The 17500-nt window shown below is 42.8% G+C and overlaps 1 protein-coding gene and 1 long non-coding RNA gene across 2 annotated transcripts; one reads left to right on the forward strand and one right to left on the reverse strand.

The window, feature by feature from the left end:
* Nucleotides 1-2088: 2088 nt before the first annotated feature.
* LOC127626739 (uncharacterized) lies at nt 2089-3767 on the reverse strand. The gene is made up of 3 exons (XR_007968487.1): nt 3547-3767; nt 2450-2633; nt 2089-2266 (listed from the first exon to the last, which is right to left on the reverse strand). It is a non-coding gene; the product is annotated as an uncharacterized LOC127626739 (long non-coding RNA).
* Nucleotides 3768-14854: 11087 nt separating this feature from the next.
* chrm3b (cholinergic receptor, muscarinic 3b) lies at nt 14855-16549 on the forward strand. Its single transcript, XM_052102690.1, has 2 exons — nt 14855-14934; nt 15016-16549. Exons 1-2 carry the CDS (start codon nt 14855-14857, stop codon nt 16547-16549), a joined length of 1614 nt encoding a protein of 537 aa, XP_051958650.1.
* The last annotated feature ends 951 nt before the right edge of the window (nt 16550-17500 follow it).

Below are 17500 nucleotides of genomic sequence, written 5' to 3' on the forward strand. Positions count from 1 at the left end.
TAAACACACACACTCACACAAAGCCTCATGATTCTATGCCCATCTGAATATTTTACGGGCTTTCAGTAAATTTTGATTCATAATTAGGCGCTGGTGATATAAAACGTCTAGTTCAGTCTGATCTGTTCTGATCTGTCATGTAAGCAGATTTTATGACTTATTCCATGTCAAGCAAATTTTATAAACTTCAGCTGAAATGTTTAATGTTGTTAATATTTTTTCTGATGACAGATAAACATAAATGATGATGAAAACCAAAATATGAAATGCCATGGATCAATATTTACAGAGTAATCAATTATTTTGTAGAGAGAATTTTCTTGTTTGATTTTGTAGCAAAACTACAGGTCAATAAAATACCCTTATTAAGGTGTGAGCATCATGATTGTATTTGTACACACAGATCAGTAGATCTATTACTAATATCAGTCGACTCCAGCAGCTCTTGTTGCGTTATACGCCAGTGGTGGGAGTCCAAAAATGGCCAAAAGCACTTTTTTTCAAAATGGGAAATAACGAAGTCAGCAAAAATTATCATTATTTTGTTCAGGGGGTCAAAATAACTCTTTTCTTGTATGATTTTGTAGCAAAACTACAGGTCAATAAAATATTCTTATGAAGGTGTGAGCATCATGATTGTATTTGTACACACAGATCAGTAGATCTATTACTAATATCAGTCAACTTCAGCAGCTCTTGTTGCGTTATACGCCAGTGGTGCGAGTCCAAAAATGGCCAAAACCAACGTTTGAGTGTCTATAACTCTGGAAGCATTAAAGATATCTTAATATCCTTTTACATTCTGGTTCATAATAAACATTTCTTTTAATATCTTCATTTTTAAGGCCCTACATGGTTCAATCCCAGAGATATGGGGCTCTCAGCATGGCTCCATGAGTACATTTTACTCATTTTCAGAAGTCAAAAATCAAATGTGGGTCACATGATATAAAGCGAGTTTTTCATGTATAACAAAACAAAGATCTAAAATACAAATAATGTTGAAACTAGAACTGTAACTTTATTTACTCACATAAAGGTAATAATTTTTGAGAGTCTATTTGTGATTGGCATGCATTTATTCTAATCTTGCATACTATTTTCGGCTGAGTGCTGTGTTTTTCATGTGAAAATAAATATAGATTCATCTGGATCTTAAAACTAGCAATGCAGAATAAAAGCTAACATACCTGTAAAGAGTCAGTGACACATGTGAAACATACTTCAGTGTCTAAAGTATCACTGCAGTCAAGTCCTCTAAATAAGCTCTAAAATTAGTGTTCTAGAGGTGTTTTAGTGCTCACCGTTAGCTCTGTTTGATATTGCATGTGTTATCGTGTAAACCAGAGATTTAATCCAATCCTACCTGTGTGTGATTCTGTGAACTGCAGCTCCAAAAACCTTTCAATGTTTATTGATGCTTTAGATCACAGCAAGAATAATGAATATTTAACAGCCGAGTACACACATTGTCAGAATATATTAACCAGATAATGCCTTTGATACGGGTGTGTTTTGTTTAGTTTTGCATGACTCTGTTAATGTGTTTTTGAGGTGAAGTGTGAGGACAAACAAATGGAAGAATAAGGATAGATAAGAGTGAACTACAGGTACAGCGGGACAAAGTTGTGAAATAATATTTTTGTTTTTTTATTTTCTCCCCAATGTTGGAACGGCCAATTCCCAATGCGCTCTAAGTCCTCGTGGTGACTCGCCTCAATCCGGGTGGCGGAGGATGAATCTCAGTCGCCAGCACATCTGAGACCCTCAATCCGCACATCTTATCACGTGACTTGTTGAGCGTGTTACCGTGGAGACGTAGCGCGTGTGGAGGCTTCACGATATTCACCGCGGCATCCACGCACAACTCACCACACGCCCCACCGAGAGCGAGAACCACATTATAGTGACCACGAGGAGGTTACCCCATGTGACTCTACCCTCCCTAGCAACCGGGCCAATTTGGTTGCTAAGGAGACCTGACTGGAGTCACTCAGCACGCCCTGGATTCAAAACTCACGACTCCAGGGGTGATACGCGGCGTCAATACTCACTTGCTCCCTATTTAGTGCATGACTTAACCTCCAGTGTGCTGTCTGTCTGCACTGGTCTCAGAACAGTTATAGGAGAGCTATAGGATGCTCCCTTGCTCCCTATTTAGTGAATGACTTAACCTCCAGTGTGCTGTCTGTCTGCACTGGTCTCAGAACAGTTATAGGAGAGCTATAGGATGCTCCCTTGCTCCCTATTTAGTGAATGACTTAACCTCCAGTGTGCTGTCTGTCTGCACTGATCTCAGAACAGTTATAGAGAGCTATAGGATGCTCCCTTGCTCCCTATTTAGTGCATGACTTAACCTCCAGTGTGCTGTCTGTCTGCACTGGTCTCAGAACAGTTATAGAGAGCTATAGGATGCTCCCTTGCTCCCTATTTAGTGCACTGACTTAACCTCCAGTGTGCTGTCTGTCTGCACTGGTCTCAGAACAGTTATAGGAGAGCTATAGGATGCTCCCTTGCTCCCTATTTAGTGAATGACTTAACCTCCAGTGTGCTGTCTGTCTGCACTGGTCTCAGAACAGTTATAGGAGAGCTATAGGATGCTCCCTTGCTCCCTATTTAGTGAATGACTTAACCTCCAGTGTGCTGTCTGTCTGCACTGATCTCAGAACAGTTATAGAGAGCTATAGGATGCTCCCTTGCTCCCTATTTAGTGCATGACTTAACCTCCAGTGTGCTGTCTGTCTGCACTGGTCTCAGAACAGTTATAGAGAGCTATAGGATGCTCCCTTGCTCCCTATTTAGTGCATGACATAACCTCCAGTGTGCTGTCTGTCTGCACTGGTCTCAGAACAGTTATAGGAGAGCTATAGGATGCTCCCTTGCTCCCTATTTAGTGGATGACTTAACCTCCAGTGTGCTGTCTGTCTGCACTGGTCTCAGAACAGTTATAGAGAGCTATAGGATGCTCCCTTGCTCCCTATTTAGTGCATGACTTAACCTCCAGTGTGCTGTCTGTCTGCACTGGTCTCAGAACAGTTATAGAGAGCTATAGGATGCTCCCTTGCTCCCTGTTTAGTGGATGACTTAACCTCCAGTGTGCTGTCTGTCTGCACTGGTCTCAGAACAGTTATAGAGAGCTATAGGATGCTCCCTTGCTCCCTATTTAGTGCATGACTTAACCTCCAGTGTGCTGTCTGTCTGCACTGGTCTCAGAACAGTTATAGGAGAGCTATAGGATGCTCCCTTGCTCCCTATTTAGTGCACGACTTAACCTCCAGTGTGCTGTCTGTCTGCACTGGTCTCAGAACAGTTATAGGAGAGCTATAGGATGCTCCCTTGCTCCCTATTTAGTGCACGACTTAACCTCCAGTGTGCTGTCTGTCTGCACTGGTCTCAGAACAGTTATGGAGAGCTATAGGATGCTCCCTTGCTCCCTATTTAGTGCATGACTTAACCTCCAGTGTGCTGTCTGTCTGCACTGGTCTCAGAACAGTTATAGAGAGCTATAGGATGCTCCCTTGCTCCCTATTTAGTGCATGACTTAACCTCCAGTGTGCTGTCTGTCTGCACTGGTCTCAGAACAGTTATAGGAGAGCTATAGGATGCTCCCTTGCTCCCTATTTAGTGAATGACTTAACCTCCAGTGTGCTGTCTGTCTGCACTGATCTCAGAACAGTTATAGAGAGCTATAGGATGCTCCCTTGCTCCCTATTTAGTGCATGACTTAACCTCCAGTGTGCTGTCTGTCTGCACTGATCTCAGAACAGTTATAGGAGAGCTATAGGATGCTCCCTTGCTCCCTATTTAGTGAATGACTTAACCTCCAGTGTGCTGTCTGTCTGCACTGATCTCAGAACAGTTATAGAGAGCTATAGGATGCTCCTGCGTATGTGGACGTCTTGTTTATCAGAGCGCTGACACGCGAAAAATGAACCGATTTATTAAAGCAGCATCTCAAATGAAACGAGAGACTCTCCTCTTTACAGACAAACAGGTTTCAATTAACAAACGTAAAGAGATTTCTGAACAGAGGCACTTTTGTTGGCGCTGCGCCCGTAGAAGCGCTTCACTGAAATCAATGTCATGTTGTTGTGTCACGTGACTCGATGCGACAGAAGTTTAACCCTTAAATAACACACTAGAGTCTCGTGAACAGCATTCAGATGGTTTTTATTCATTTAAATTATGCGTTGCATATAGCGAAACCAAAATACAACGTCCACACATGTGGACGTGAGGTCATACAAGGTCAAAAGAAAGTGTTGTAAAGCAGGTTTGCAAACATTTAATGTGTGTGTTGTATTGATTGTAATTGTGTTTGTTGTGTGGTTTATGTGTATGTTATAACAGTTAAACGGTTTCATCATGTCGTACAAATGATGAAATATTGTCACAAGAGTGTTGGTATACAGTATGTGTGTTTGTTGTGGCGTATGTAAAGCTGAATGCCATTTTGCTCTTGGCGTGTGTTCTCAGCGCTCAAATCCCAGCGGAGAGGAATGTTTAATGCATCATATTTAATTAAGAGTTCTCTTCATAAAGACACTGAGTGCATTAATGGAAACAGTCCAGCATGCGCACAGTTCCAGACGAGCTGCGAGTTGTTCGATCTCTCCAGAGAATTGAGCCTAATTATAACACAGATGATCACAGGCCGTCAGTCATGTTGGGGGCGGGGTTTAATGATGATGACTTTGACTGACACCTGGGGGGGTGGGGGTGGGGGTATATGGACATGTACAAATGCCCAAATGGTCCAAATAATGGACATTACGCAATGCATGAGAACAGTTCAAATATATGCACAGATAAATAGAAAATTATGTTCATTGCATACTCTTAAATATTTATACACTCTTATACACTCATTAACTGTGTCAGAAAATTACAATTCTTACCTGCTCATCTGAAATGCGCATTGATATATATATATAGAAATAATTAAATGCGCTAGTAGAAAGTGCTTCTCTTGACTGAGGACGTTACAGAATTTTAACAATCAATAAATAAAAGTTTAGCATCTCTGCCATTGACCTTCTCTTCGCCACGGTGAAACTGCAAACCCGTTGCACTTGGATCGTTTGACTGCTGTTGACATCCTCTCATTAGCATATTGTGCGAAAGAAAAATAAATACGGCTTACAGAAATAAATCAATGATTCATGAAATATCAAAATGTGGAATAAAAAAATCTACTTTCTATTTATGTTTTGCATTATTTTTGCATTGATTTGTGCATTGATTTATTTATCTATTCGCACATTTAATTATTTAAATATTTATATATGCATGAACATGCAGATTTCTTCCTCCACACATATGACTCAATTTCAAATTCAGATGGAAGTTTTGTGCGGGTAACAGACCTACAAACCAAAATTGCACATGTTGTCAGCCACTGACTGTATCTGGTGAGACGTGAAGTGTTGTTCCTGCAGGGGGCGCTTGACGCTCTGAAAACTGAATCCTCCATGCCTTTGCATTTAAATCTTATTGGAGACATTTACTTGATAATAGTTTGTAATAAATACTAATAACATACCTGTGAATGGATGTCCGCCTCAGCATTATCCATGAAAGCATTTTTAAAAATCCTCATCCAGTAATAATAGATGGCTGTGATTGGCCCATCCTGGCCAGCGGTGAGAAAAGTAACAGGTGACACCAGCTTTCCATTTACAAGATTATTTGCAGGATTCATCTCTATCGCCGAGTCGCTGTACTGACAGGTTAAGACAAGAAAATGAGTATGTGTGACGTAACGCGTGGCTGCAGTCACATGTTTGAGAGCGCTCTCCGTTCACAGCGCTGTGACAAACCCGACTGAAGAGCTCACCAGAGACTTATGCTCATTAACATTAATTACTGACAACAAGAAATAATCTGTTTATTCTGCAACAACGGCATGTAAATGCTTAGTCATTAGTGTTAGCTTAAACAAAACCATATGAGGTATTTACCATGTGTCGCAGTGATCTCAGACATTGACCGTATATTCCTAAAAGTGTTGACAATCCTCAAAATGTCACGCCTTGACCCTAACATGCATCTTTCACCAAAGATTATTACATCCTCAGGGCACGTGTATATCTAGATCTGCAAAATGTTCTCATTTAGAATCAACTTTGGGGGCGTTCCTCAAATCAACAACTATAGGGGCGTTCACATTTAGAATCAAATTTGGGGGCGTTCTTATTTAGAATCAACACCACCCCCCCCCCACCCCCCCACCACAACCATGGGGGCGTTCACATTTAGAATCAACTTTGGGGGCATTCCCCAAATCAACAACTTTGGGGGCATTGTCATTTAGAATCAACTTTGGGGGCGTTCCCCAAATCAACAACTTTGGGGGCGTTCACATTTAGAATCAACTTTGGGGGCATTCCCCAAATCAGCAACTTTGGGGGCATTGTCATTTAGAATCAACTTTGGGGGCGTTCCCCAAATCAACAACTTTGGGGGCGTTGTCATTTAGAATCAACTTTGGGGGCGTTCCCCAAATCAACAACTTTGGGGGCGTTCTTATTTAGAATCAACACCACCACCCCCCCTACACCCCCATCCCCCGCAACAACTATAGGGGCATTCACATTTAGAATCAACTTTGGGGGCGTTCCCCAAATCAACAACTTTGGGGGCGTTGTCATTTAGAATCAACTTTGGGGGCGTTCCCCAAATCAACAACTTTGGAGGCGTTCTTATTTAGAATCAACACCACCACCCCCTACACCCCCATCCCCACTAACAACTATAGGGGCATTCACATTTAGAATCAACTTTGGGGCGTTCCCCAAATCAGCAACTTTGGAGGCGTTCCCCAAATCAACAACTTTGGGGGCATTGTCATTTAGAATCAACTTTGGGAGCGTTCCCCAAATCAACAACTTTGAGGGCGTTCCCAAATCAACAACTTTGGGGGCATTGTCATTTAGAATCAACTTTGGGGCGTTCCCCAAATCAACAACTTTGGAGCGTTCCCCAAATCAACAACTTTGGGGGCATTGTCATTTAGAATCAACTTTGGGGCGTTCCCCAAATCAACAACTTTGGGGCGTTCCCCAAATCAACAACTTTGGGGCGTTGTCATTTAGAATCAACTTTGGGGGCATTCCCCAAATCAACAACTTTGGGGCGTTGTCATTTAGAATCAACTTTGGGGGCGTTCCCCAAATCAACAACTTTGGGGGCGTTGTCATTTAGAATCAACTTTGGGGGCGTTCCCCAAATCAACAACTTTGGGGGCGTTCTTATTTAGAATCAGCACCACCACCCCCCCTACACCCCCATCCCCCACAACAACTATAGGGGCATTCACATTTAGAATCAACTTTGGGGGCGTTCCCCAAATCAGCAACTTTGGGGGCGTTCCCCAAATCAACAACTTTGGGGGCATTGTCATTTAGAATCAACTTTGGGGGCGTTCCCCAAATCAACAACTTTGGGGGCGTTCCCCAAATCAACAACTTTGGGGGCGTTCTTATTTAGAATCAACACCACCACCCCCCCTACACCCCCATCCCCCGCAACAACTATAGGGGCATTCACATTTAGAATCAACTTTGGGGGCGTTCCCCAAATCAGCAACTTTGGGGGCGTTCCCCAAATCAACAACTTTGGGGGCATTGTCATTTAGAATCAACTTTGGGGGCGTTCCCCAAATCAACAACTTTGGGGGCGTTCCCCAAATCAACAACTTTGGGGGCATTGTCATTTAGAATCAACTTTGGGGGCGTTCCCCAAATCAACAACTTTGGGGGCGTTCCCCAAATCAACAACTTTGGGGGCATTGTCATTTAGAATCAACTTTGGGGGCGTTCCCCAAATCAACAACTTTGGGGGCGTTCCCCAAATCAACAACTTTGGGGGCGTTGTCATTTAGAATCAACTTTGGGGGCATTCCCCAAATCAACAACTTTGGGGGCGTTGTCATTTAGAATCAACTTTGGGGGCGTTCCCCAAATCAACAACTTTGGGGGCGTTGTCATTTAGAATCAACTTTGGGGGCGTTCCCCAAATCAACAACTTTGGGGGCGTTCTTATTTAGAATCAGCACCACCACCCCCCCTACACCCCCATCCCCCGCAACAACTATAGGGGCATTCACATTTAGAATCAACTTTGGGGGCGTTCCCCAAATCAGCAACTTTGGGGGCGTTCCCCAAATCAACAACTTTGGGGGCATTGTCATTTAGAATCAACTTTGGGGGCGTTCCCCAAATCAACAACTTTGGGGGCGTTCTTATTTAGAATCAACACCACCACCCCCCCTACACCCCCATCCCCCGCCACAACTATGGGGGTGTTCACATTTAGAATCAACTTTGGGGACGTTCCCCAAATCAACAACTTTGGGGGCGTTCACATTTAGAATCAACTTTGGGGGCATTCCCCAAATCAGCAACTTTGGGGGCATTGTCATTTAGAATCAACTTTGGGGGCGTTCCCCAAATCAACAACTTTGGGGGCGTTCTTATTTAGAATCAACACCACCACCCCCCTACACCCCCATCCCCCGCAACAACTATAGGGGCATTCACATTTAGAATCAACTTTGGGGCGTTCCCCAAATCAGCAACTTTGGGGGCGTTCCCCAAATCAACAACTTTGGGGGCATTGTCATTTAGAATCAACTTTGGGGGCGTTCCCCAAATCAACAACTTTGGGGGCGTTCCCCAAATCAACAACTTTGGGGGCGTTCTTATTTAGAATCAACACCACCACCCCCCCTACACCCCCATCCCCCGCCACAACTATGGGGGTGTTCACATTTAGAATCAACTTTGGGGACGTTCCCCAAATCAACAACTTTGGGGGCGTTCTTATTTAGAATCAACACCACCACCCCCCCTACACCCCCATCCCCCGCCACAACTATGGGGGTGTTCACATTTAGAATCAACTTTGGGGACGTTCCCCAAATCAACAACTTTGGGGCCTTCTTATTTAGAAACAACTTTGGGGGTGTTCCCCAAATCAACAACTTTGGGGCCTTCTTATTTAGAAACAACTTTGGGGGTGTTCCCCAAATCAACAACTTTGGGGCCTTCTTATTTAGAAACAACTTTGGGGGTGTTCCCCAAATCAACAACTTTGGGGCCTTCTTATTTAGAAACAACTTTGGGGGTGTTCCCCAAATCAACAACTTTGGGGCCTTCTTATTTAGAAACAACTTTGGGAGCGTTCTTATTTAGAATCAACACCACCACCCCCCCTACACCCCCTTCCCCCGCCACAACTATGGGGGTGTTCACATTTAGAATCAACTTTGGGGGCATTCCCCAAATCAGCAACTTTGGGGGCGTTCTCATTTAGATTCAACCCACCCCCCCCACCCCACTTCGTCAACTTCTGACACAACCAATGGCGTGAGTTTGGGGCAGGACTATCTGTTTGGAAAAATTTATTAAGCATTTATATTTCTTTAGTTGAAGTCAGTGTTGAGCAGCGGTGTGGTGTTTTAGGTTATTATTCCGTTTCAGAAAAGCAGCGGGTCTCGTTTGGTGACTGTATGAATTAAATCCTGTCTCATAATGTAAATCAATATCATATGTGACTCTTTGCCCACGGATGAAAATAACATTATAAGGCCGATTGTGATTTACTACAGACATTATGAGCAGTGACACACACTAGATACACAGTACAGATGTCCGGATCTCTTCCCGTTTTCTTCTCTCTCATTCCTGTTTTCTCTTGTGTTTGTCTGATCGTCTGCAGCAGATCTGTCCAGTTTCACACTTTTGTTTCTGCTGTCCAGACACAGTCAAACAAACGTACTGCAAACTTCCTGTGAAAAGGCATTAACTTTACAATGTTAAAGAAACATTCAGTGTTCACTGCAAGTTACACTTTATGGACATTAGTGTCATGTGATCCATTATCACAGAAAATACTTTTGAATCCACCCTCATTTTTAACAGTAATGACACTTTTTTAAGCCCTGCCACAAAAGGGATGATTGCTTAAAGGGGATCTATTATGCAAAACAAACATGGTGTTTGTATATAAATGTGAGTTGGCAGTGTGTGTACACAAACACCCCTACAATGATAAAACAGTGTGTCAGAATGAACGCTTTTCATTTCTGCTCTAAAGTGATGTCACGTTAGATCAGGCCACGCCCATGATGATGGACTCCACCCTATTATCATAGCTCCTCCCCTGAGTGATCGACACACAGTCCTGGAGCAGATACAGTGAGAAGAATAATGTCTCATAAGTGTTCATAAGAGTCTTCATGTACTCCCGGCATCAGAGACGCTGAAGTGGACAAGCTGGACTGGTAATCTGGCATACCGGGGTCATCACATGACTCGTGTCAGCACTGCAGAATACACTGAAGTCTATGAAGTGAGTGATATTTATACGAGTAAAGGGTCATCACATGACTCGTGTCAGCGCTGCAGAATACACTGAAGTCTATGAAGTGAGTGATATTTATACGAGTAAAGGGTCATCACATGACTCGTGTCAGCGCTGCAGAATACATTGAAGTCTATGAAGTGAGTGATATTTATACGAGTAAAGGGTCATCACATGACTCGTGTCAGCGCTGCAGAATACACTGAAGTCTATGAAGTGAGTGATATTTATACGAGTAAAGGGTCATCACATGACTCGTGTCAGCGCTGCAGAATACATTGAAGTCTATGAAGTGAGTGATATTTATACGTGTAAAGGATCATCACATGACTCGTGTCAGTGCTGCAGAACACATTGAAGTCTATGAAGCGAGTGATATTTATACGTGTAAAGGGTCATCACATGACTCGCGTCAGTGCTGCAGAATACATTGAAGTCTATGAAGTGAGTGATATTTATACGTGTAAAGGGTCATCACATGACTCGCGTCAGCGCTGCAGAATACATTGAAGTCTATGAAGCGAGTGATATTTATACGTGTAAAGGGTCATCACATGACTCGCGTCAAGCTGCAGAATACATTGAAGTCTATGAAGCGAGTGATATTTATACGTGTAAAGGGTCATCACATGACTCGCGTCAGCTGCAGAATACATTGAAGTCTATGAAGCGAGTGATATTTATACGTGTAAAGGGTCATCACATGACTCGCGTCAGCTCTGCAGAATACATTGAAGTCTATGAAGGAGTGATATTTATACGTGTAAAGGGTCATCACATGACTCGCGTCAGCTCTGCAGAATACATTGAAGTCTATGAAGTGAGTGATATTTATACGTGTAAAGGGTCATCACATGACTCGCGTCAGCCTGCAGAATACATTGAAGTCTATGAAGCGAGTGATATTTATACGTGTAAAGGGTCATCACATGACTCGCGTCAGCTCTGCAGAATACATTGAAGTCTATGAAGCGAGTGATATTTATACGTGTAAAGGGTCATCACATGACTCGTGTCAGCGCTGCAGAATACATTGAAGTCTATGAAGCGAGTGATATTTATACGTGTAAAGGGTCATCACATGACTCGCGTCAGCTGCAGAATACATTGAAGTCTATGAAGTGAGTGATATTTATACGAGTAAAGGGTCATCACATGACTCGCGTCAGCATCTGCAGAAGACATTGAAGTCTATGAAGTGAGTGATATTTATACGTGTAAAGGGTCATCACATGACTCGCGTCAGCCTGCAGAATACATTGAAGTCTATGAAGTGAGTGATATTTATACGTGTAAAGGGTCATCACATGACTCGCGTCAGCTCTGCAGAATACATTGAAGTCTATGAAGTGAGTGATATTTATACGTGTAAAGGGTCATCACATGACTCGTGTCAGCTGCAGAATACATTGAAGTCTATGAAGTGAGTGATATTTATACGTGTAAAGGGTCATCACATGACTCGTGTCAGCTGCAGAATACATTGAAGTCTATGAAGTGATTGATATTTATACGGGTAAAGGGTCATCACATGACTCGTGTCAGCGCTGCAGAATACATTGAAGTCTATGAAGTGAGTGATATTTATACGGGTAAAGGGTCATCACATGACTCGTGTCAGCGCTGCAGAATACATTGAAGTCTATGAAGTGATTGATATTTATACGGGTAAAGGGTCATCACATGACTCGTGTCAGCGCTGCAGAACACATTGAAGTCTATGAAGTGAGTGATATTTATACGGGTAAAGGGTCATCACATGACTCGTGTCAGCGCTGCAGAATACATTGAAGTCTATGAAGTGAGTGATATTTATACGTGTAAAGGGTCATCACATGACTCGTGTCAGCGCTGCAGAATACATTGAAGTGTATAGAGTGAGTGATATTTATACGTGTAAAGGGTCATCACATGACTCGTGTCAGCGCTGCAGAATACATTGAAGTGTATAGAGTGAGTGATATTTATACGTGTAAAGGGTCATCACATGACTCGTGTCAGTGCTGCAGAATACATTGAAGTGTATAGAGTGAGTGATATTTATACGTGTAAAGGGTCATCACATGACTCGTGTCAGCGCTGCAGAATACATTGAAGTCTATGAAGTGAGTGATATTTATACGTGTAAAGGGTCATCACATGACTCGTGTCAGCTGCAGAATACATTGAAGTCTATGAAGTGAGTGATATTTATACGTGTAAAGGGTCATCACATGACTCGCGTCAGCCTGCAGAATACATTGAAGTCTATGAAGTGAGTGATATTTATACGTGTAAAGGGTCATCACATGACTCGCGTCAGCGCTGCAGAATACATTGAAGTCTATGAAGTGAGTGATATTTATACGTGTAAAGGGTCATCACATGACTCGTGTCAGTGCTGCAGAATACATTGAAGTGTATAGAGTGAGTGATATTTATACGTGTAAAGGGTCATCACATGACTCGTGTCAGCGCTGCAGAATACATTGAAGTCTATGAAGTGAGTGATATTTATACGTGTAAAGGGTCATCACATGACTCGTGTCAGCGCTGCAGAATACATTGAAGTCTATGAAGTGAGTGATATTTATACGAGTAAAGGGTCATCACATGACTCGTGTCAGCGCTGCAGAATACATTGAAGTCTATGAAGTGAGTGATATTTATACGTGTAAAGGGTCATCACATGACTCGTGTCAGCGCTGCAGAATACATTGAAGTCTATGAAGCGAGTGATATTTATACGTGTAAAGGGTCATCACATGACTCGTGTCAGCGCTGCAGAATACATTGAAGTCTATGAAGTGATTGATATTTATACGTGTAAAGGGTCATCACATGACTCGTGTCAGTGCTGCAGAATACATTGAAGTCTATGAAGTGAGTGATATTTATACGTGTAAAGGGTCATCACATGACTCGTGTCAGTGCTGCAGAACACATTGAAGTGTATAGAGTGAGTGATATTTATACGTGTAAAGGGTCATCACATGACTCGTGTCAGCGCTGCAGAATACATTGAAGTCTATGGAGTGAGTGATATTTATACGTGTAAAGGGTCATCACATGACTCGTGTCAGTGCTGCAGAATACATTGAAGTGTATAGAGTGAGTGATATTTATACGTGTAAAGGGTCATCACATGACTCGTGTCAGCACTGCAGAATACATTGAAGTCTATGAAGTGAGTGATGTTTATACGTGTAAAGGGTCATCACATGACTCGTGTCAGCGCTGCAGAATACATTGAAGTCTATGAAGTGAGTGATATTTATACGAGTAAAGGGTCATCACATGACTCGTGTCAGTGCTGCAGAATACATTGAAGTGTATAGAGTGAGTGATATTTATACGTGTAAAGGGTCATCACATGACTCGTGTCAGCACTGCAGAACACATTGAAGTCTATGAAGTGAGTGATATTTATACGTGTAAAGGGTCATCACATGACTCGTGTCAGTGCTGCAGAATACATTGAAGTGTATAGAGTGAGTGATATTTATACGTGTAAAGGGTCATCACATGACTCGTGTCAGCACTGCAGAATACATTGAAGTCTATGAAGTGAGTGATGTTTATACGTGTAAAGGGTCATCACATGACTCGTGTCAGCGCTGCAGAATACATTGAAGTCTATGAAGTGAGTGATATTTATACGAGTAAAGGGTCATCACATGACTCACGTCAGCGCTGCAGAATACATTGAAGTCTATGAAGTGAGTGATATTTATACGAGTAAAGGGTCATCACATGACTCGTGTCAGTGCTGCAGAACACATTGAAGTCTATGAAGCGAGTGATATTTATACGTGTAAAGGGTCATCACATGACTCGTGTCAGCGCTGCAGAATACATTGAAGTCTATGAACTTTCACAACCATTTGTTTTACCCCTAGTGGTTGTAGAGGGAACTGCATTTCCAAAATCACCATTCTTTTTTTTATATATTTTTTGTTGAAGGAGATAGAGACATGAAACCAATGTCATTCAATAGAGGAGGACAGTGCACAACTTTCACAACCATTCCTTTAACCCTAGTGGTTGTATAGGGAAATGCATGTTGGCTAATCCAACGGCTCAGTATCATGGAAGTAGAATGGTTAAAATCGCTTACATCACCTTTAAATAAACTAGTGAGAGTGTGAAACATGTTTTAAGAAGACATTATGTTCTGTAGTATCTAATATTGAGCCACAAATCTAAATTGTTACAGTAAATTGTTCTTTGAATTGGGGATGTTTCACCTAATTTACTCAACCTCATGTTGCTCCAAACTCGTATTAATATTTTTCTTTTGTGGAACACAAAAGGAGGCATTAGCCAGAATGTAAGTCTCAGTCACTATTCACATTGCATCTTTTTTTCCATACCACATTTTGTGTTCTACAGAAGAAAGACAGTTATACGGGTTTGGACTGATTTTTCAAAATGACCATATTTGGTTTAACTGTATCCAGCTACATGCTAATTCCTCTTTCTGTCAGCTTTGTTCACAGAATATGGCATCATGAATCTGACGCTGAGTGCCGAGCCTGGGTTATTCCTGACCAACAGCTCGCCGGGCATGCGGGGCTATCCCGTCACTGTGTTTGTACCACATGACATCTGGACGGAGACGGGCGGTTTGCCAGCCAACAATTCTCTACAACAAAGCGCCAATCTGACCAGCTCCCACAATGCCACACTCCTGCCCACGGTGACGTATGACCCACTCGGCGGTCATACCATCTGGCAAGTCATTATAATCGTGTTCTTGTGCGGGTCGCTGTCGTTAGTCACCATCATTGGGAACATATTAGTCCTGGTGTCGTTTAAAGTGAACAAGCAGTTAAAGACGGTGAATAACTATTATCTGCTCAGTTTGGCATTTGCGGACCTCATTATTGGAATACTGTCGATGAACCTCTACACAACGTATATAGTCATGGACCAGTGGGCATTAGGGAATTGGGCATGTGACCTGTGGCTGGCCATCGACTATGTGGCTAGTAATGCATCTGTCATGAACTTGTTGGTTATCAGTTTCGACAGGTACTTTTCCGTGACGCGGCCACTAACGTATAGAGTGAAACGGACCACTAAGAGAGCGATGACGATGATTGGACTCGCCTGGTCCATTTCGTTTGTCCTATGGGCACCCGCCATTCTCTTCTGGCAGTACTTTGTCGGAGAACGGACGGTTCTTCCCGGCGAATGTTACATTCAGTTTCTCTCCGAGCCGATAACCACTTTCTGCACAGCCATCGCCGCGTTCTACCTGCCCGTCACCATCATGACTATCCTCTACTGGCGGATCTATAAAGAGACGGAAAATCGCTCCAAAGAGCTCGCCGGCTTAAAAGGTTCAGGAAGCCAAGGGACTCATGGAAGTTTGGAGGAATCTGTCACCATGATGACGGGCAGCTCACTCAGTCACAGCAGGAACCAGAGCCAGAGGAGTTCCGGGATGAAGAAAAGTCGCTTTTGGTTTTGGAGTCGTAAAGGCTGGAGCGGTCGCAGCGACACGGACCGAAGCAGCAGCGACAGCTGGAATAATAACGAGACGGCCGTCTCCATCGACCAATCGGATGAAGAGGAGGACGGAGATGAACCCCGAGCCATCTACTCCATCGTACTGAACATGCCTGGTATCAAAGGAGGCGGAGACTCAGAAAGGCTCCGCCCATCCAAAGACGAGCCATTAAAGCCAGATGCGGAGGAGAAACGTTCAAGAAAGGGAGTTTCCAAAACATCCGGGCATTCCACGCTGGACTCGAAGGCTTCCGTGAGCTCAAAAGATCAACCCAACGCCAACGTCTCCTTCAAAGACGCCACTCTGGCCAAACGCTTCACATGCAAGGCCAGAACGCAGGTCAATAAGCGCAAGAAGATGTCCCTCGTGAAGGAGAAGAAAGCGGCACAGACGTTGAGCGCCATTCTGTTGGCCTTCATCATCACGTGGACGCCGTATAACATCATGGTTCTGGTGAACACGTTCTGTAACGAGTGTATCCCGCAGAGCCTGTGGGCTTTGGGCTACTGGTTGTGTTACGTCAACAGCACGGTGAACCCCATGTGTTACGCGCTGTGCAACAAAACCTTCCGTATCACATTTAAATCCATCTTACTGTGCCAATGGAACAAGAGGAAACAAAACAAACCACAATACCAGCAGAGGCCGCCAGCGATCGCCAACAGGAGAAAAAGCCCTGCGGAAAACTAGTTGCATTGCATTCACACAACACTGTTTTCCAGAGTGACTTGGAGTGCATTAAAGCGATACTGTACCTTTTTAATAGTAAATGCATTCCCTGGGAATTACGACCTTGACTCGTTCAGATTCAGAAATGCATTACTGAAAACTTACAAGCATGCATCTGCTGGTCACTAACTGTTTCAAGTGATGCACCCATTGTTTTATTGATCTTTTCAACTTATGGCAAGCTGAATAAACTTTAATCATGTGCAAGATATGAGTTATAGATATCTATAATTAAATGAACTTGTGTAAATGCTAACTCTTTACCTCAATAATGGAGTTACCACACAGAATATGTACATAGTAAATCACTGATATCTGTAACTGCATTTCCCCTAGTATAATTTCACAATGACGTGTCATTCACTCTTGTTCAAAACACAATTATAGATGTAGATTATAGATCTGTTATTATATTTTTGCTTGGAGAAATTTCACATCTAATATATTACGATTCCAGATTTCAAAAATGAGCATTATTAGTTTTAATTCAAATGTTGATATCAAGAATGGATATTTGCACGATTACCAGTATAATTATTGATATCAAAATTAATACTTTTCACTAGTAAGTAGGCACAAACAAACTTTTAACCCGATTTTACCAATTTGTTAAACATTGATGAATAGAGAGTCTGAGTCGAGTCTGAGTCTTTAAACAGTCTGGTCCGAGTTGAGTCCAAGTCAAGTCCAAGTCTTTAAATAATCGAGCCTGAGTTGAGTCCGCGATTAACGCATTTAACGTTAAAATAGCATAAACACTGGTGTGAAGGGTGACGCCTTTGTTATGTGTCCGCCCGGAGTCATTACACTGGCGCACACTTCACAACACACACACAACAGTGGTTCAGTGTTGGTAAAAAAGGACCTCTTAATGCTATTTGATGTACAAAACAAGTCCATATGAGACTTGTG

This window comes from Xyrauchen texanus, chromosome 33 (genome assembly GCF_025860055.1).
Source record: "Xyrauchen texanus isolate HMW12.3.18 chromosome 33, RBS_HiC_50CHRs, whole genome shotgun sequence".
Taxonomy (NCBI): Eukaryota; Metazoa; Chordata; class Actinopteri; order Cypriniformes; family Catostomidae; genus Xyrauchen; species Xyrauchen texanus.